The 20,691-nt window shown below is 43.3% G+C and overlaps 1 protein-coding gene across 7 annotated transcripts in view; it reads left to right on the forward strand.

Moving 5' to 3' along the window:
* The window catches only part of ARHGEF10L (Rho guanine nucleotide exchange factor 10 like), a 104,702-nt gene that overhangs the window by 41,104 nt on the left and 42,907 nt on the right, over positions 1–20,691 (forward strand). For all 7 annotated transcript variants that reach the window (XM_033921439.1, XM_033921433.1, XM_033921435.1 and 4 more), the window contains 10 exons: positions 225–333; positions 5,226–5,332; positions 7,332–7,409; positions 9,081–9,260; positions 11,823–11,939; positions 12,770–12,862; positions 15,421–15,594; positions 16,898–17,043; positions 18,099–18,280; positions 19,564–19,679. In XM_033921439.1, coding sequence (XP_033777330.1) covers positions 225–333; positions 5,226–5,332; positions 7,332–7,409; positions 9,081–9,260; positions 11,823–11,939; positions 12,770–12,862; positions 15,421–15,594; positions 16,898–17,043; positions 18,099–18,280; positions 19,564–19,679 — 1,302 coding nt within the window. The remainder of the gene's footprint in view (positions 1–224; positions 334–5,225; positions 5,333–7,331; positions 7,410–9,080; positions 9,261–11,822; positions 11,940–12,769; positions 12,863–15,420; positions 15,595–16,897; positions 17,044–18,098; positions 18,281–19,563; positions 19,680–20,691) is intronic.

Consider the following 20,691-nt stretch of genomic DNA (forward strand, 5'->3'; position numbering starts at 1 on the left):
ATAGTTCTCATGCAAATTCACTGGGGAAATCCTGAAAACCCGACTGGATTACGGCCCTCGAGGGCCGGAGTTGGCCACCCCTGGTATAGAGAGATGTCACACTGTAGAGCTGCGTTCCTGGCTTACTGAGTAGTCCTGTCATTTGGGGCAACTGTGGTTGTAAAGGTTTTACCATGTTCTTAATTTTGTTAATGAATGAACCTCTCTTCTCTTGCGATCCTTAGATGACGCAACTAATGAAGGCAGCGAAAAGCGGCACAAAGGATGGTTTGGAGAAGACCAGAATTGCTGTCATGCGGAAAGTACACTTTCTGCACCGCAAGGAAACTGTAGGTAAGTGTGGGCTAAAGCCAGGCATCTGCCACTTCTAGGAGGCTGCAAGTCCAGCAGGTGTCTACAATATACGATTTATTCCTATCTCCAGATAATAGATAAAGACAATATTCAAAAGGATGGGGTCAAACAGCCAAGTGGTGTCCCGGGTGAAGGATATCAGTTTCATTAAAAAAGCATGAGTTGCAGAAATTAAAAGATGACCATATATGTGCTAGGGAGTGGGAAGCGTGGGCAGAAATAGGGGTTCTTCTTGACAGCAGACCATAAACTGTCATTGGGATGTAGAGCTGAGTGTCGAGACCATGGAAAGGTCTAATGAAACTAATAGAACAATCCTCCTATCTCAAAAACTGAATGAACCTCACTTAAAAGGGCAGTAATGATTGTCTCTATACTGGGGCCAGTACGAAAGCCTGATTGCCTGGGATGGAGTACTTGAGTTTTATCTACAATAGAGGTAAATTGCTCAAAGATGACTGGTTCTGTTAATTTGGAAAAGATTGGTCGAGCTAAGTCACTAGTGGGTTGTTTTGGAATGGGACAAATAACAGCTTTTTTCCATGTATTGGGGACATAATCTTCAAATGGACTGTTGGAGATCAAACTTACCCCTAAATGGGGTAACCCATGAATAATCAGCTCTAACCAGGTTGAGGGAACAGTATCAAGTGCACAGGATGTGGGTCTCAGAAAGTGCTTAAGACAGTTGGGTCAAAGACAGTAGGGGATTGCTGACGGAGAAGGTGGGTTGGTAGGACTTGGTAGTGGATGAGGAAATGAAGCTCTAAGAGAAGATAAAGCTAAGGCGCAGTGAGATTGTTCTATTTTCCTCTGGCCAACATTGTCACAGGACTCATCAACATCAAATACAACCTCTGGGCCTCATTTACCTACACTTCTTCCAACATCTGCAATCTCTGTAGGATAAGCAAGTCATTCCCTAAGAAACAGAATAAACGGAGAACACTTCAGTCTTCCAGGACACTCTCTATCTGATCTCAAGATTATCGTACTCCTACAAATCAATTTCAAAGTGACACTCCTTGTGAAACTGATGAATTGGAACTCTTCAGAAAGCTTAATACCATCACACTAGGCCTGAATAAAGACAGTGGATTTATGGCACTCTACTGGTGAGAATGGACTTAACTATTCTGAGATCACGTCTTTGTTACATCTCATTCACCACAGTTGTCAGTTAACTGAACCACACAGCTGTTATTGGATAAAATGGACTCTGGTCCTCAAAAGCTCCTGCCTCAATAAATTGGTTCCTCTGAAAGGTGCTCCTTGCCTCTGTCGATTTTGTTATACCAGAATACTAGACTGATGCTCAGAACCTAACGTTGGCGCTAGAACCAATTAGTGCAGAATGTTCAGAGGGCTGTAGCACAGGATGCAATGTGCGCACCAAAAGATTAGCGCAGATAGTATTTAAATCTACTCAAATGGATGTTAATGAGGTTATTTGCTATTCCCTCCCCAATGCTCAGAACAATGCATAAAACAAAGCCTCCTTTACTGCTGAAAACCTAACACTAGTTTGGAGCTGGCGTTGGGGTGTTTGAAGGCAGGTTTTAAGGTAAAAATCAAATAATATGAATAAACTTGAAACTTGAATAAACTTGTAGACCTCAATCGTATCTCCCCTCAGCCCTCTCTTTTCCAAGCTGAAGAGCCCTAACCTTTTTAGTATTTCCTCATACAAGAGGAGGTCCATCCCCCTTTATCACCTTGGTCGCTCTTCTTTGAACCTTTTCTAAGTCTGAGATATGGGTGATCAAAACTGAATGTAATACAGAGGCATTAAAATATTCATGGTTTTATTTATCATCTGTTTCCTAATAATTCCTAGCACACTAGGCAGAAGATTTCAGCATATTGTCTACAATGGCACTTCAGTCTTTTGATCGAGGCCAACAGCGTGCCAGACTTTAAGAATAAATTGGATGCCTATGTGGGATGCCTACGGCGGTTGAGTTAGGGAATTGGGTCATTAGGTGGGGTCTCTAGGAGAATAGACTTAGGGGGGTGGGTCAGTAGAGTAGGATCCCTACGAAGGTCAAGTTAGGGAATTGGGTCATTAGGTGGGGTCTCTAGGAGAGTAGACTTAGGGGAGTGGGTCAGTGGAGTGGGCAGACTTGATGGGCTATAGCCCTTTTCTGCCATCATTTTTCTATGTTTCTATGGACAATGCTGCATACGCCTTGCAGCACTATAGAAATGATAAGGAGTAGTAAGATGATCACAGCTGGTTGGCTTCCAGGCTCTTTATTGCCACACTACCAAAAAGATGTGCTGAGAGTAGAGTCGGTGCAACGGATGGCCACCAGGATGGTCTCGGGGCTCAAGGATCTATCATACGAGGAAAGGCTGAAAAATTTGATTGAGACATTTAAGTATATTACTGGCCGTATCGAGATGGAAGAAGAGATTCTCTTTCTCAAAGGACCCTCAGCCACAAGAGGGCATCCGCTTAAACTCAGGGGCGGGAAATTTCATGGCGACATGGTTGATCCTTGGAATGAGCTCCCGATGCAGGTGATCGAGGCAAACAGCGTGCAAGAATTTAAGAGCAAATGGGATGCCCATGTGGGATCCCTTAGAGGGTTAAGCCAAGGGAACCTGTCACCAGGAGTGGGATCCCTAGGATAGTAGACTTGGGGCTGGGTCAGTAGAGTGGGCAGACCTGGTGGGCTATGGCCTTTATCTGCCGTAATCTTCTATGTTTCTATGTTTCTATCTTGAGATTGGAAATTATGTACAGTAGTTTCCATTGTGAGAAACTGAAAGGTTTATGTTCACAATCAGCTATCCTTGATTGTGCAATTTTGGGGTTTTGTTTTTTTAATGAAAAGACAAAAATATATACTGTGATTTATCTAGGAGAAATATGAGGTTGTCCTAAGTTATGATTTGAAAAATGCTAAAACCAGATAATTTCTCTGGCCACAAATCTCTCCAAATCCAAAGAGTTAAAGAATGCCTGATCTGAATAACAAACTTCCCCTGCAATTTAACTCTTAAATGTGTCAAATAATGTCACAACAGAAGACAGGAAGCAGAGGGTTTGAAGGGAAGTTGGATGGGAGGGAAATTCTATGCTCAGTTTACAGAGAAGGAGAAAATGTGGAGGATGAAAAAGAAAAGAAACTCTTCCGATGATCAGCGGTTGGTGGGAAGCAGAGATTTCTCCTCCGCAGGTAACACATCCCAAGTCCTACCCGTTACTGCTGAGCTGTGATTTCCACTTCACTTCTCAATTGTGTTTCCCTGTGCCCCATAGTCTGTATCATTATGACAGAGGGTGGTGTTTCTCCTTTATTGATTAGTGAACATTGGCTTCCTGTCTCTGCGCAGAAAGTACAAGACTCTTCGTCCTTTCAGCCTGTTATTTCTCAAAAGTTCCCTTATTTGCTTATGTGTGTTTCACGTTCCTCACAAAGAAATCTGCTTGAAATTCCTTCTGGCTTTCAAATTAAGGACCCTTTTATAAAGCTTAGTACACGGAAACGAAATGCTAATTGATCACATCTTTAGTAAAAGGGCTCCTAGATCTTACTGGGAGATGTACTAAAGTCAACCATCGTCACGAGACCTGTTTTCCCAGCTTTAGCGATGATTGCTGTTACCGACCTGATGCACAAAACGGCCCACGGCATGTTTTCCTTGTCGATTGCCCATTTTCCGATCCAGCCATGCAAATGAGCTAAAACCCCATTTTTGTGTCTTGGGTTTTAAAATTTCTTTATTGGGATTTATTAACCACCTTTGTGAAGAGAATCACCCAAAGTGTTGTACAGCTGGCACAGTTTTGCTAACAGCATAAGAACAGTAAAATGATCAAATGAGATAAACTTAGAAACAGCAAAGTGAAACTGGAGAATGACATGGGGACCAATTTTTCCCTGTCCCCACGGAAACTCATTTTCCTGTCCCGGTGAGTTCTTTTCACGTCCCTGCCCCATTCCTGCAAGCTCTGTCCTTGTCTGCACAAGCCTCAAACACTTTAAAATCATAATTGTTTGAGGCTTGTGTGGTTAAGGCAGAGCTTACAGGAATGAGGCAGGGACAGGGACAAAACTTGTGGAGACAGGAAAATTGAGTTCCTGTGAGGACAGGGACAAATTTGTCCCCATGTCATTCTCTAATGGAAACTTAATAATAGAATGACCATGAAACAGTATAAAAAATATGAGTCTACACATTTCACAGCACCACAGAATAACCATATGACAGAAATGATAAATGTCAGTACAATATGAACCATACCATAAGAGGCAGCATGGAAGAACATTCAGATAACACATATGACCCCAATGACATTCAAAGAACACAGAACTCCTCTTCAAAGCTGTGCAGTGGAAAGGAACGGTGAGGACCAAGATGGCAGAGGAAGAAGACATGCGCCAACTCCTCTCCATCATGAGAGGGAGGGAGCTGGAGATTTCTGCATGAGAAGGTGCAAAATTTGGTGGAGGGGAAGTTCCTTGCAATTATGCATTGCCCAGTTGCCCAGAATCCCCCCCAGGAGTAAACTTTTTAAAAAATCCTAAATAGCCAGAAAGATCTGGAGAGCAGTAGGATTCCTACAACATTGTGCAGATGGGGCTGAGTGTGTTTCTATTTACTTATGGGCTGAGGAGAAGCAAGATAACAGGGTAATTTAGCAAATGTGACAGGGTTTCACCGTTTAGCTTTGCTTTATTTTCCTCCATGTACTTTAATCCGGGTCTCCTAAGGATAATGATAGGAGTGAAAAGACCAGTTTTTGCTCCTCTGGTTCTTGTCCAGTTTGCCGGGTGAGAAGGTCCCTCTCAGTTATGGCCCCTCCCCCACCCTTCTTCGTCCAGACCTGACCTCTGACCTCTGACCTTCTTGCTTTTCAGGGGACTCTGAAGAGGAAGATATGGGGTTCCTCGAGGTCAGTGAGTCGGAGCTAAAGCATCCTCCTTTACAGCTGGGGCCCATGCCAGAGGGTTTAACCCCCCAACAGGTTAGTGTTAAAGAGAGACAATCTCTGTTAGAAGCTAAAGCTTCCCTTAAATTTCTGTTTTTAACAATCAAATGACTTCCTTCCATTCGTTTCACCTTCCTACTACATCAGAACCAGTCTGCTGGGTCAGCACAAGGATCCTTCATTAGCGGTTTGGTGCTGTCTTTATATTTCTCCTGCATCAGGCTGCCAGACACACATCTTACTTCCCTATTTTTGATTCATTTGGCTTTTCTAGCCTGATTTCTTAAGTGTTTCTTCGGTATGTTCCACAATTCATTTTAATGAATTCTGAAACTATATTTTAACTTCCTTATTTCTTTTATATGTCAAACTTTCTGCTTTCGCTTCTTGACTTGGATGATCTGGTGCTTCATATACTTTCATTTCCATTTTCTCCAGCTCTTAGAAGTCTTAGGTGGTCTTTCAGGAAAGCAGAAAGTTACTGCTGCTCTGGTTCAATTTAGGCTTCTTCAGTGGGAATACAAAGCCTCCCTGAGGCAAACTAGAAGATCCTCCATTACTAACCAAATCAGCAAACATCAGCTATTCATGAACTTGGTTCTGCTGTGACCCCAGATGTTACATAAGAATTACCGCTGCTGGGTCAGACCAGTGGTCCATCGTACCCAGCAGTCCGCTCAGGTGGCGGCCCTCTGGTCAAAGACCGGTGCCCTAACTGAGACTAGCCCTATCGGCGCACGTCCTTGTTCAGCAGGAACTTGTCTAACTTTGTGTTTTCCCCTATGACAGACTCTGGAAGAGCGTTCCAGTTTTCAACCACTCTCTGGGGGAAGAAGAACTTATGTTCAACCAGTGGCGTACCTAGCATATGTGACACCCGGCACCCATCATTTTTTGGCACCCCCCCATCTGTACGAAAAACATGATTTTTAGTAACAAGCCACACGTCACACATGAGTACCTAGGAAAAGGCAGCATCTTACATATTCAGTGAGCAGTACAACATCAATACACCCATTGTAAAACTAAATAAGCCAGACTAGTACAGATCAATCCTACACCGTCAATCCTAACAGAAAACATTGTCTTTCGAACACACAGAACACAGAAAACACCTTCGCCTAGTATGGAATATGTCATCACAAACTAACCCCTCACTCTTTTACAAAACTGTAGTGTGGATTTTAGCCACGGTGGTAACAGCTCTGACACTCATAGAATTCTGAGCATCAGAGCTGCTACCACCATGGCTACCGCGAAAAAACACTTCACAGTTTTATAAAAGGGGGGATAAAATAGAAATACATAGACAAAGGTTAAATTGAACCAGCAAGAAGCTGGACTCTGCATAAAATGCAACACCACAGAAACAGTGACATATGTCTCCTAAAGCAATAAATAAATAGAAAATTTTTGTTCTACCTTTGTCTTCTCTGGTTTCTGCTTTCCTCATCTTCTTGTTACTCTCTTCCTTCCATCCACTGTCTGCCATCTCTCTGCTCCCATATGGCATCTTCTCTCCTATGCCCTTTCCAGAAACTGTATGCCTCCCCCTTCCATCTCTCCTTTCACCCCCATTGGTCTGGCATCTCTCTCCTCTCCCACACCTCTCTTCTGCAATCCCTTTCTTCCCTCCAGCAAATACAGAATACAAATGGAGAGGAAGACACTGAACAGACAGAGAGTACAGAATACAATTAGTGAGGGAGCATAGTATCAGCATGAAGAGTAATAGTTTTAGAAGGAGGGAGATAGTTCCTGCTCCAAAGAGCTTACAGTTTTCTTACTCTTTGTGATTCTGTACAGCGCTGCGTGTGTCTGGTAGCGTTATAGAAATAATTAATAGTAGTAGTAGTAGTATTATAGAATTACGCCATGCACCTATATGAGAAAAATACTTGTCCACTGGTAATATTTCTTTGGCAGGAACTAGACTGCAACTAATAAAACCCTGCTTCTATTTTGACTGTGAAGGGTTGAGGAATGAGATGTTTTGCTTTATTCACGCTTTCAACTGGTTCTTTCTGGGTCTTAGGTAGTACGACGTCATATCATGGGTTCGATTGTGCAGAGTGAAAACAGCTATATTGAGGCCTTGAAGCGGATCCTGCAGGTGAGATTGGAAGAGGGTCCTTTTCAGAGATGGGCCACAGCAGCAGATTCCATTGGGGAACCATGAATAAACTGCAGGCTAAGGGGTGCACAGTGTTCACCTTATAAGCAATTGTGTCAAACAGGGGGCATTCGAGACAGAACTGAGGAAAAACCTCAGACCCCAACCTGCCGTTTCATGTTTCAAAAGGAGAAACCGACATTTAACAAGGGCCTTCAATTTCAACCCTTAAATTTTGGGCTGGGTTGAAAAGATATATTTAGTGAACATAATTCCTTAATGAACAGTGTTTAAAGCGCACAGAATTTACTGAGAGTAGGAAGAGGTTTTTAGGCCAATGAGGTTTCTCCTTTTGAATAATCTGTCCAGTTGGAGTCTCAGGCTTTTCCTCCTCTGCTATGAAGTCAGTTCTGTCTGGAATTCCCCCTGTTTGACACAATTGGGGGGTTGGTTGTGAAATTAGGATAGGGCCTACTGAGGTCTTCCTTTACCTAACTTTAGATATTAGTTAATTTACCTTCCCTTTTACAAAACCACGCAAGAGGTTTTTAGCGCCGTCCACCACACTGAATGCTCTGCGCTGCTCCGACAGTCATAGAGTTCCTGTGAGCATCAGCGCAGCGTACAGCATTCAGAACACCGGCCAGCGCTAAAAATCTCCTGTGCGGTTTTGTAAAAGGGAGGTTAACTAGGTGTTCCTGGGCTGCTTTTACAAGAGATTAATACTCTGTCCAAGGTGGGGTATTGTCTTCTACAAGCTTCCAAAACCATAGCTCAGAGCGAATGATGGGTATTTGTCTGTTCCAACGGGACATAGAATTTGTTTCATATCTGGAGTTTTGACAAAATAATTTGAATTTTAGTGTAGGCTTCTCTGGTTCTCAGCTCTAACCACTGGGCTGATTGTTAAACTGGTAATAACCATATTTCCCTGTCCAATCCCTCCTGATTCCAGCTCAAATATCACCAGAATCTGCTGGGAATGGGATTACGCATTCAGGAGCCTTCATTTGAATGGCCCGGAGTATTCTCCCAACTCATTTAGTCCAGTCTTTGCACTGACAGATTTAGTTTTGGGTTGTGCACTAATGTACCTTCTAGATTAGAACAAGGGTGGCCACAACCCTGTTGGGTTTTCAAGATTTCCACAATGAATGTACATAAGATCTGTTTACATGACCTGCTTCTACTGTATGCACATTCATTGTAGAAATCTTGAAAACCCAACAAGGTTGTAACTTGCCCTTCCCTACTCTAGAACAATGCAATCGTGGACAGTAAGTTTAACCACTAGATGTCACCATTGCAGAATGGGACTGTGTCCCCTCAAGGACTCTGAACAGAACCTTCAAAGCAGGTATGGGAAATGTCACTACTTGCATTAAGCCACCAAGCCAGAATAAGATTAATCATACTGGGTCAGACCAATGATCCATCTAGTCTAGAATCCTACTTCCAACAGTAGCCAATTTAGGTCAGAAGGACCTGGTAGAAATCCAGATAGTAGCAACATCCCATGATACCTTTTTCTGATAATCTTATCTCCACACGGAAGACAGTTAGAAGGTCTGACCAGGTCAGAACATCATTGGCTAATTTCTATGTGGTTGCAGGGGTTGGGAACAGTGAAGGTGAGAACTGGAAACCATCAGCTTTTCTTTCCTTATACAGGATTATCGTAATCCACTGATGGAGATGGAGCCCAAGTTGTTAAGTCCAAGGAAGTGTCAGCTGATTTTCTTCCGCCTGAAGGAGATCCTGCAGTGTCACTCCATCTTCCACATCGCCCTCTCTTCTCGGGTGGCTGAATGGGACACAGTTGAGAAAATTGGAGATATCTTTGTAGCTTCGGTAAGTGATGTGGAAGGAGAGCCTAAAACGGTTAGGGCTCTTCAGCTTGGTAAAAAGACAGCTGAGGGGAGATATAATTGAAGTCTACAAAATCCTGAGTGGAGTAGAATGGGTACAAGTGGATCAATTTTTCACTCCATCAAAAATTGCAAAGACTAGGGGATACTTGATGAAGTGACAGGGAAATAGTTTTAAAACCAATTGGAGGACATTTTTTTTTCACTCAGAGAATAGTTAAGCTCTGCAACACGTTGCCAGAGGATGTGGTAAGAGCGGATGGCATAGCTGGTTTTAAGAAAGGTTTGGACAAGTTCCTGGAGGAAAAGTCCATAGTCTGTTATTGAGAAAGACATAGGGGAAACCACTGCTTGCTCTGTACCGGTAGCATGGAATATTGCTACTCCTTAGGTTTTGGCCAGGCACTAGTGACTTGGATTGGCCACCGTGAGAACGGGCTACTGGGTTTGATGGACTATTGGTCTGACCCAGTAAGGCTGTTCTTATGTGTAGATTTCAAGAGTGACTCATGGGACCATCTATGTATGGTTACTTATGTAGTGGGCAGCAGGTACCAGCCACATAAATTATTTAACAGAACTTTTCAGCTCATGGGTAATAACAAATTTTAACCATTCAAGTGTCTGTAGGGCCAGAATTTATGTGGAGTTTAAGGTCTGGAGAGCAGCGAAATTCAGCTGTGCTTTATATAACACAAATATTTAAGTGGCAACGGATATATAACGTATCCAAATTTATTTTATCTTTGATATACCACATTGGGTAAATAAACATCCAGTTTTTAAAATAATGCATTTACATTGGTGAAGTTAATGGGTGAGGTTTTCATTATTTAGTTCACACATTTCTAACCCGCTTATTGTCTATAGAAAATATTATAAAAACACATAAGAAAACGGAGAGAAATCCCCTCTGCACCTACCCAAATCAGCCACAAAACTAGGATCCTTTAGCCGTGAAAAACTTGAAGAAAGAAGTATGTCTTAAGCCATAATGGTGAGTCTGTTCTCTTGTGACAGCATACTTTGCCTAAAAATGATGTTCCACCGATAGCAATCCATGCTGCTCAGAGTTGCCTTAACTAAAATGGAGCCAGCCCAAGAACCACTTGAAAGATGATAACAACTTAAAGCAAAAATACCAGCAACCAATGCAAAGATCTCAAGTCAGGCATAATTGCTTCAAATTCTCCTTGCCCTGTGTACTACTACTAACTTTATTTTTCTATACCGCCATAGTCAAACTGACTTCTAGGTGGTTCACATAGAAAGAAGGCTGGACAATCAGAGAATTACAAAATGCAAGAAGAAGGATGTTACATAATACATTGGGGTTGAAAGGGGAAAGAATACCTGAGAGAGGTCATCTGATTAAGGAATTGATCCCTCCGTAATTCCCCAGTGGCTACCGTCTACCTCCCTCTCCCCTGAAAGCAAAACCAGGTTGTATGACAGGGGAAACAGAAATATATCAGCCACCTGCAAGTGATGGACATTCAAGTACGGTAGATATTTTTCTGTTCCTGAAGAGTCACAGTTGGATTGGAACCAGAGACCTTTTCTTTAAAGTCCACCGCAATAGCCACTAAGCTACTCCTCTGCATGGATGTCTGGCTGGCCATTTTTCTCAAAATGATTCCCTCTTTATTTGCCGTTCAGAAGTTGGATGTTTCATTTTGGAAAATGGCTATTTATTTGCGACGTTATCAGCACAAAAACATCCACTTGCAGCCATTTTCAAACAGAAAATGTGGATGTTTTTCCTGTATGAAATTGACTGTGAGATGGATGGGGGGGGGGCAACTTTTTGAAAATGCCCCTTTATCTATAAATTCAGAGACAGCATCGATACGTTTACCACTGCTGTGGCTAGAGCACCATTCTGAGTTAGCTGCCATGTGGTGTGTCACGAGTCTACTTCTGTTTTGGCTGCTGATTTCATAACAAAGCACCTGAGGGAAATGCCCATGTGCCTGTACCAAAAAGACAGTTGAATGATGCCCAGTAGAGCAAAAGTGTACACGTATCATGTACTTTCATGTCAGATCAATTATATCTGTGTATTACAGCCCTGCCCAATCTATGCACCTGTGACACCCGTGTAATGATTGTGCAAAGGAGACACAGCTTTTCAGTGTACCTGCTTTTATCGCTTCTGCAGATCTGCTCCTTGGCACAATGAGGAACATAAGACTAGGCCTACTGGGTCAGACCAAAGATCCATCTAGCCCATATCCTGTTTCCACAGAGGGCAATCCAGGTCACAAGTAGTGGCAGAAGCCCAAATAGTAACATTCCATGCTACTGGGCAATCAATGGCGCCCCCCATGTGTGTCTCAATAGCAGACTTTTCCTCCAGGAACTCATCCAAACCTTTTTTTAAACCTAGCTACGCTAAACACATACCACATCCTTAGTACCTTATTCATTGAGTGAAAAATGATTTCCTCCTATTTGTTTTAAAGGTATTTCCATGAAGTTCCTTTGGTGAAATCTTTTTTTTCTTCTCAACCACTGAGTATCTGTCTTTTCCGTCAACTTCTAGTTCTCCAAATCAATGGTGCTAGATGTGTACAGTGACTACGTGAATAACTTTACGAATGCCATGTCGCTGATTAAGAAGGCCTGCCTGAGCAAGCCATCCTTCCTGGACTTCTTGAAGGTTGGTGACACAATGCCTCAAGTGGTAGCTCTCTCTTTATGGACTCCATGGGGGGTGGTGCAGGGTGGGAGGGGGAAGGGGACTGTGTTTGGGGGCCTAATGGAAGCCAACGGTGCCTTCATTCCGCTTATTTCATGAGCTCGTGCTTACTCCTAGCAGGAAACAATAATCCAGAAGCCGTCAGGTCAAAGCATATGTGTAATTTGCACATGAATTGACTTATTTATTTGAAACATTTCTTCCCCCCCTCAAAGCTACTCTCTTCCGAGTTATTTTTATTTTATTTATTGTAAAAATTTATATTCCACTTAAAATCTAAGCGGATTACAGCATTTACATACATAACTTCAGTTATTACTATGTCATTGTCAGCCTTAGCATTTTCGGTTGGCAAAGGCCTATTGGAGACCATATCATTCATGTCTGACCTTAGGGAATGTCATTGAAAACAGCTAAATCAGTGCTTAAAGGTAAGAAAGGAACTTGCAGTGAAGAGGTGCTAAGATGTGTTAATGTCTGGGGCTTAAGATGGACAGCTTAAGCTATACAATAAGTCCAGGTGCAAAGATAGCTAAGATTAATCAGAAACCATTGTCAGAGGCATACTGGAAATTACATTTGACTCCGGTCTGTAAGGGACAGGTTCTCCCTCTATTCTTCTCACTCACCTCATTCACCATTGTTTCAAACAGTTTACAAAAGATAGGGGGACTTAATTTCAATAGATTATTAGGCCAAAGGTTGGGTAATTTCACCCCTTTTTCCTGGTCACTTTCTGGGTTTATGTAACCCCCCCCCTCCGACGGCCTTCCTCTCTCTGTGTTTTGCAGAGGAAACAGGCAGCCAGTGCGGACAGAGTCACGCTCTATGGACTGATGGTGAAACCCATCCAGAGATTCCCGCAGTTCATCCTCCTGCTTCAGGTAAGCTGCGCCAAGTCTGGCGTTTTCTGCTGCTTCTTGCATTTGACCACATGCTGGCCGCTGTCCTTGGAGCTCTTGGAGCTAGGGTCAGCTGCCAGTGAGCTGGTTGCCTCTTTTCTTGTTGATGCTGCTTTACCTGCATATCTGCAGATGAGGACGTCCTGTGAAAAATTTCAAAAGGGTCGAAAGACCTATTTCTTTGACTCAGCATTTGGTGAGCTGTTCTATGGGTAGTGGCTTTTCGCCTTGAATTTGTGATTTTAATGAAATTGTTGACCACTTTGTTGTTTTGCTTGAAATAGCAAGTAACAAACTAGATTAAACTGAGTTGACATTATGCTTTGCTACTGATTTTAAATGCATTTTTGTTTTGCTGAAGGTGTCTTTCAACTTGACACCTTTATAAATCTGGCTTCTCACTGCATAAGTGAGTCACAAGTTATTTTTAAAAGCGGTTGATTTTTAAGGCACTAATCCTTGCATTTCCTTTGCAGTTCAGGCTTGCATTGAAGGTGTAGCAGCTTTTAAGGGAGCTCCAGTCAAAGGGTAGAAAGTTAACACCCTTAGATGGCTGAACTTTGGGTGATGTGTGATATGTTTGATTTCAGGAGAACAATGAGTGTGAAAAAGCCTTCTTTGCCCTAAGTTAAGATCAAAGTCATAATTTGTTGACATCTGGTTTTTTAAAGTATTATTCACATGTTATTGTTAGTTTTACAGTTATTTATCATTCTCATCTATGGCTTGATTTAAAATGATGGTGTGTATTTTATTGAACCTACCAAAGACATTGGAGCGATGAGAGACAAATATATAGAGTGGAGTACACTGAAACTTAAATTCATGAGTTATGGGTAGTGGCAAAGTCTATGACTGGTATAACCAGCAGACATCATAATTCTTAAGGGGAAAGGTATGTAACTTCCCTTTTAGATTTGCTCAGGGAAAGGAATGCGCAGAGGTTTGCGTGACCCTTTCTGAAGATTTTGAACCTGGAACAACAGGGAAACATTTGGAGCAAAATGGGCTGACTCTTCCCATGGGGCTGACTGTGCAGTTGACACGGGATCTACATGGCCAGTTAATACGAAGAAGGATGGAGCGCTGGCGTTAGCTCATGCAGAAGACTTGGCCACACGTTGCATTAAAATGTATGGTAATGAGGTCATTAAGCATTTCAGGGAATAGTGGCGTTTGCTACGTGGAGAATGTAAACATAAAGTCTGAGGCAGCATAGAAGGGATAGTGCAGAAGATTTAGAAACAGAAAAATGAAGGCAGATAAAGACCCTCTGGCCTAACCATGCCATCTACTATCTCCTCCTCTCCTTTACAGATCCAATGTACTTTTCCCAAGCTTTCTTGAATTCAGATATGCTTTTCGCCTCCACCACTTCCACAAGGAAGCCATTCCAGGCAACCAAAAGAGTGATGGGAGGTAACAGAGCTTGTCCGCCTGTTGGAACAAAAACAGAAGTTCTATTAAGTTTCAAGTTTATTATAAAATTTGATTAATCGCTTATTCCAAATTCTAAGCGATGAACAAATCTATAAAATTACAAAATTAGGGGAGACAAACCTAACTAACAATCTGATTAATAAAAAGAAAGACAATTAAGGTCAAAAATAGGAAGGGGAGGGACAAAAACTCTCAAAAGATATAAAGATAAAATGAAACTCCTCTAGGCAATTCGTTTAGTCATTAAATGCATCAGTCTTGTCCGACCCTCGGATCCTCTGTAGGACAGTCCTCGCCATGCTTCCTTCTTTCAATTGCTTGATATTCATTCTCGTGTCATTCTTAATGGTATCCAGCCAACGAGTCTTTGGACAACCCTGTGTCCTTTTACCACTGGCCATTCCTTTTCTAGTGAACTCGCCCTCATCACTTGTCCAAAATAAGTCAGTTTCTGTCTGGTAATCTTGCCTTCCAGGGACAACTCTGGGTTTATATGATCAAGCACACAAACAACAACGGAGACCAGATGGTTCCCAATCCTTTTATTTTAAAGCAGACTCGACACAATCGTGCTTCGGCCCAAGAAGGCCTGCCTCAGGAGTCTTGTTAAATGATAAAACCCTAGATGTATTAATCCATATATCCAAGTATTGAAATAAGTTCTCTTTAAAAGCACAAAAATAATGGCTGGCAACGAATGCAGCGAAAACACATAACTGAAAATGGAAACGTTGAGTAGAATTGCCTCTGTCTTATGTCACGGTTGACTGCTATTTGTCAAGGCCACTTTGTCACGTTTCATAAAGTATCAAAATCTGGACGGGACAGATTAAGAGACAATCCCTTGATTGGAAGGAGATGAGGGCTGCTAAATGCATTACAGATTGGGAGATTTTAACCAACCACTGATCATCTGGCGGAGGGGAAGATTGAATAGCGTAACGTGGCATCTTTCGCACCAGGTTGTACTGTTTGAAAATATAAATAAAAATGTAAAACAAATTTCCTTCATCTTTGTCTGTACCTATGTCTCTATGAATGAATGTCTCCAGAATGTTCTGTGCTTGTGGTCACTGTGGTTTTCTTGCTTTGCTTTCCAGGACATGCTGAAGAACAGCCCCAAAGGCCATGCAGATCGCCTCTCACTGCAGCTGGCACTCACTGAACTGGAGACCCTGGCAGAGAAACTAAATGAGCAGAAGCGAGTTGCTGACCAGGTGGCTGAGATTCAGCAGCTGACCAAAAGTGTTAGTGACCGCAGCAGCCTGCACAAGGTAAAAGGGCTGAGCTTCCTATTGGCTCGCTGTGGTAGCCGGACAGGGCTTCTGTTCATAGATAAATCTAAAATCCAAATCCAGTGTTCCCTGCACTTACCACCAGGTGGCAGTAGCACTGCATGCAAGGCAGCTGCCTGGCCATTTTTCACCTCTGCCAGCTTACTGTACTGGGGTGCTTCAGCCTGCTAACATGAGGACACCCTTTGGCTGAGATTTGTAGTTTGATGGAGTGGAGGAAGTTGCACCAATGCAAGTAGAGGATTTTTATTTTAAATGTACTGAAAAAAATTCTCTCCTTTATCTGGGAACTCACTTTTTCTACCCCTTTCTCTTTTGATGATTCTTCTGGTTTCCATTTTGCACTTGGCTTGAGGATTTTAATTTTGAAGGTTAGAAGAGGCTGCAGGCCCGAATTATGGTCTAGGAGACTGTACAGTGCCAAGTACCCAAATCCATATGTTTTTTGACAAAGTACCTCATGAAAGACTTCTGAGGAAATTAAAAAGTCATGGGATAGAAACATAGAAACAGAGTATGATGGCAGAACAGGATAGGAGCTAATGTCCTATTATGGATTAAGAACTGTTTGAAAGACAGAAAACAGAGAGTGGGTTTAAATGGTTAATATTCTCAATGGAGAAGGGTAAATAGTGGGGTTCCCTAGGGGTCAGTGCGGGGACCGCTGCTTTATAACATAAAGAAAAGCTAAAGTAGCTAGGGCTTTTCAGATTGGAGAAGAGACAGCTCAGGGGTGATATGTTAGAGGTCTATAAAATTCTGAACGGAGTGGAAAGGGTAGATGTGAATCGCTTGTTTACTATTTTCAAAAATACTAGGACAAGGTGCCATGCCATGAAACTACTAAGTGATAGATTTAGAACAAACCGAAGAAAATATTTCTTCACTCAACGTAATATTAAACTCGAATTTGTTGCCAGAGAATGTAAAGGCAGTTAGTTTTGCAGGGTTTAAAAAAAAATGTTTGGCTAACTTCCTAAAGGAAAAGTCCATAAACATTATTAAGATGAACTTGTGGAAATCGACTACTTATTCCTAGGATAAGCTGTATAAAATCTGTTTTACTTTTTTGGATCTTGCCTAGTACTTGTGACCAGGATACTTGATTTGACAGACCTTCAATGTGTCCCGATATGGCATGTTCTTATGTTGTGTTGAGGAAATTGGAAGCTCTACAGGGAGGGGATGGTCTCTTATGTGTATCTGTACAGTGCTGTGTACAACATGGTAATAGCAGCCTTTTTTTTAAATATAAATTTCTCACTTTATATTTTCTCTACAGATGCTGAGCTCAGGCCAGCGCCAGTTGCTATTGTGTGAAACTCTGACAGAAAACGTGTACGGCGACCGCGGGCAGCTGATCAAGTCCAAGGAACGCAAGGTCTTCCTGCTAAACGACATCCTAGTTTGTGCCAACATCAACTTCAAGTAAGTCACTGACCCTAAAGGAAGTTCCTCAGCTTTGACACAATGAGGTCAGAAATACACCAGTTGTATGTGCTCCTGTGCACTGTAAGGGTGAGAGTAGCCAGGGAGAAAATCAGTAGCCCTGTAGTATTTAGCATCATTCCCACTCTCTGTGCGAGAGTGCTTGAGTGACAGGAATATGATATGCTTGGTCTCGTGGTAAGTTAGTAAATGACGGCAGATAAAGACCTGAATGGTCCATCCAAACTAATATGCTTTCTCCCCACCATTTCACCCTCCCCTACTGCATGCAGCACCTCTCCCTTCCCTCCTCTTCTCCTTCAAGTCCAGCAGCACTTTTCCTTTCCCTTCCCCATGTTCAGGAGTATCTCTTCTCCCTTCCCTTTCCCTCCTTGCCTGTCCAGCAGCACCACTTCCTCTCCCTTCCCCATGTCAAGGAGTACCTTTTCTCCCCTTCCCTCCTCCCCTGTCCAGCAGTACATCTTCTCCCTTTCTCTTCCCTCCTCCCCTATCCAGCAGTACATCTTCTCCCTTTCCCTTCCCTCCCCCATATCCAGCAGAACTTCCTCTCCTCTACCTTCCCTTTCCCTCCTCCCCTGTCCAGCAGCACCTCTCCCTCTCACTTCCCCATCTCCAGGAGTACCTCTACTCCCTTCCCTTTCCCTCCTCCCCTGTCCAGCAGCACCTCTCCCTCTCCCTTCTCCATGTCCAGGAGTACCTCTTTTCCCTTCCACTTCCCTCCTCCTATGTCCAGCAGCACCTCTCCCTCACCCTTCCATATGTCCAGCAGTCTCTGTACACTGATTCCCAGCTCTCCAATGTGGAGGTGATTTGACTGGCTCTTGTCTCCCAGTCCATGTTGGATCCTAGGCTTATGTGACTGGCCCTAATCCCTGGTGGCCTGGGATGAGTGTGATGTATATCTTGGTGGCTCTGGGGGGGTCAGTGATTTCTGTGCTTGATCTGGAGGTCCCTGTTTCCTCTTCACATATACCAGAAGACTTGTATAAGAATAAATCCTTCTTTGTGGTAATGAGCCTGGCCTCCACTCACAGGGGTCAGCTGGACATCAGCAGCCTGGTTCCATTGGGCCCTCGCTACCTGCTAAAATGGAGTGCATCACTTCCTCAGGTGCAAGTGCTGGAGGTTGGACAGGAGAGCAATGCTTACGAGAAGGAGAATACCGGAGATAAATGTACAGGTGCCAAGAAGTCCTCGTCATCCGGCCTGTATCACAGTAAGTAAGGCAGCACTTGCCACTCCCCCACTAGTGCATAAGTCTAGTAATAAACAAATCCTACTGCACCCCAGCCTCAGCCTATCCCATTTTTTCATCCCCCATTCCACTATCCTGCCCAGCACGATCAGTCCTAACTGCTCCATGATATATGTCTGAGCCCTGGGAGGGAGAGAGGAAGTGCAGAGATTTCCAGTTACTCCGTCATACAGCAGAGTGTGTAGAGAGTCTCTTCCATTGTCCAGGTGTGGTAAAATAGAGGAGGAGTGGACACCAAGCTCTTTCCCACCATCCTCTGTACTCATCTCCCTCTCCTAGGCTCTTCCTCTCTCCTAGGCTTTTCTCTCTCTCTAGGGAAAGGGAATAGGGCTTGATTTACTGCCTTTCTAGGCTTACAATCAAAATGGTTTCCATATTAGATAGAGGTTAAGTGAGTTGTCCATAGTCAGAAGGAGCTGCAGTAGGAATTGAACCTGGTTCTCAGGCCACTGCCTTGACTATTAGCCTATTCCTCCACTCTGCTCCCCCCCCTGCGGATTTCTTCTTCCCTGACATCCTCTTTCCTTAGTGTTTTCACTCCCATGCTCTCTCCCACCATATTCCCTCCCCCCCTCAAAACCTCCTTCTTTCTATTATCTCCTCACTCCAATTCTATTCTATGGTATTTTTCTGTAACATTTTAATAAATGCAATTTCATATGTCTTCTGGTTAGTGCTTTTCTTTTGGGAGCCACCTCACCAGCCTTCCCCACCAAAGCCTGAAATCTGTGATATCACAGTAGATGACAGCCACAAAGCTGTACATTTTGGGGAATTTAGTTTCAGCCTGGGCTGATGGAGCTATTCTGATATTTGATTTCTCACCAGATAAATAATAAGCTGTATATTGCTTATGAAGATATAGCAGTCCCTTAGTCTTTGATCTCTTTATTCTGTCAGACTAAATGTAGGCAAGCCAAGTGTCAGAACATGGTCCCTTTCAGAGGATACGCTGAGGTTTCCCACTGACGCCTAAGTCCATCAAGCACCTCAAAAGTAAGCTTTGACACAGAGACCTCAGTATAGCAGAGAGGTCAGGCGTTACCAGGAGAGTGTTGCTCCACCTGTGTCCAGGAGACCTCATTCTTCACCATGTCACTTCTAACCCTCCCTCTACAGTAGAGGGCTCTTACTGTTATCTCCCATCCCTACACAATGATGGGGATTTTCCACCTGAAGTAAGTCTCCATTTATTACGCAACCAATCACATATTATACAGCAACTTTCTCTGTCTCTTCACCAGATAAGTTGTGCTTGGGCCCTCCTCGGCTCTTCCAGGAACTTCAGGATGTTCGAAAAGATTTGCAGGTGGTTGAACACATTACACAACTTATCGGAACACTTCATGGAACCTACCAGGTACTAGAGAGGTCCCCAACCCTCTTTCCAAACTTCTTTCTCTACACCTGTGAGAACCTCCAACCTTCTAATCTAATATTTGTAGCTGCCCTCTCCTTCCCACCTCCCAGCCCCTTCTTTCTCTGGGCTTATGCAGAAAACATGCCACGCACTTAACGCTGAAGTTGTATAATTTTACTATGGGAAAAGATAAATTCCTTTATATGACAAACTGGTCCCACCTAGTACATCCCAACAGGACAAATAGGGGTTAGGGAATTTCTCACAGAGGGAATAATAAAACAGACATGGGTACTTTACAAATGAGTGGAAGTTAGGAGTTTAGCCTAGATTGAATTCTGCCAGAGACGGAGCTTGATGTACTGGTTCAGACAGTCTGTTCCAGGTATAAAGTGCAACAAGATAGAAGGGTCGGAGTCTGGAGTTGGCAGTAGAGAAGGAGGCTACAGATAAGAGAGACTTGCTCGATGAACGGAGTTCCCGGGAAGCAGTATAGGAAGAAATAAGAGAGTGAATGCACTTGTAAGTCAATAAGAGGAGTTTGAACTGTTTGCAGAAATGGATAGGGAGCCAATAAGGTGTTGATGAGAGCAAAGCGACACTGGCAGAATATAAGTCATGCAGCAGAATATTGAAGGGGAGAGAGATGGTTAAGTGGAAGACCTGTGAGAAGCAAGTTGCAGTAATCTAGGCGAGAGGTGATGAGTATGGATAAATTGGTGGATGGTTGGTAGTGTGTTCAGAAAGAAACAGGGTCAGGGTGCCTTGGCTTGGAATCATGGGGTGGGTGGGGGGTTCACTAGACTACCAAGGAATTTGTGTGTTGGGGGTGTAGGAGAGGAGCCAGGGGGCCACTAGTTTACCAGGGCATCTTTTTTAATATTAGGGAGGTTGGGTCAGGAGGGGGATATGTTTGGGGGGTGGGTGGGAAGAGTGTCAGCGGGGGGTGGATGGGAGGGAGGAGGAGTGGAGCTGATGAATTCCCTGGCATGCTTGGGGGGGGGGTTATTTT

Source organism: Geotrypetes seraphini, chromosome 15, assembly GCF_902459505.1.
Source record: "Geotrypetes seraphini chromosome 15, aGeoSer1.1, whole genome shotgun sequence".
Lineage (NCBI taxonomy): Eukaryota > Metazoa > Chordata > Amphibia > Gymnophiona > Dermophiidae > Geotrypetes > Geotrypetes seraphini.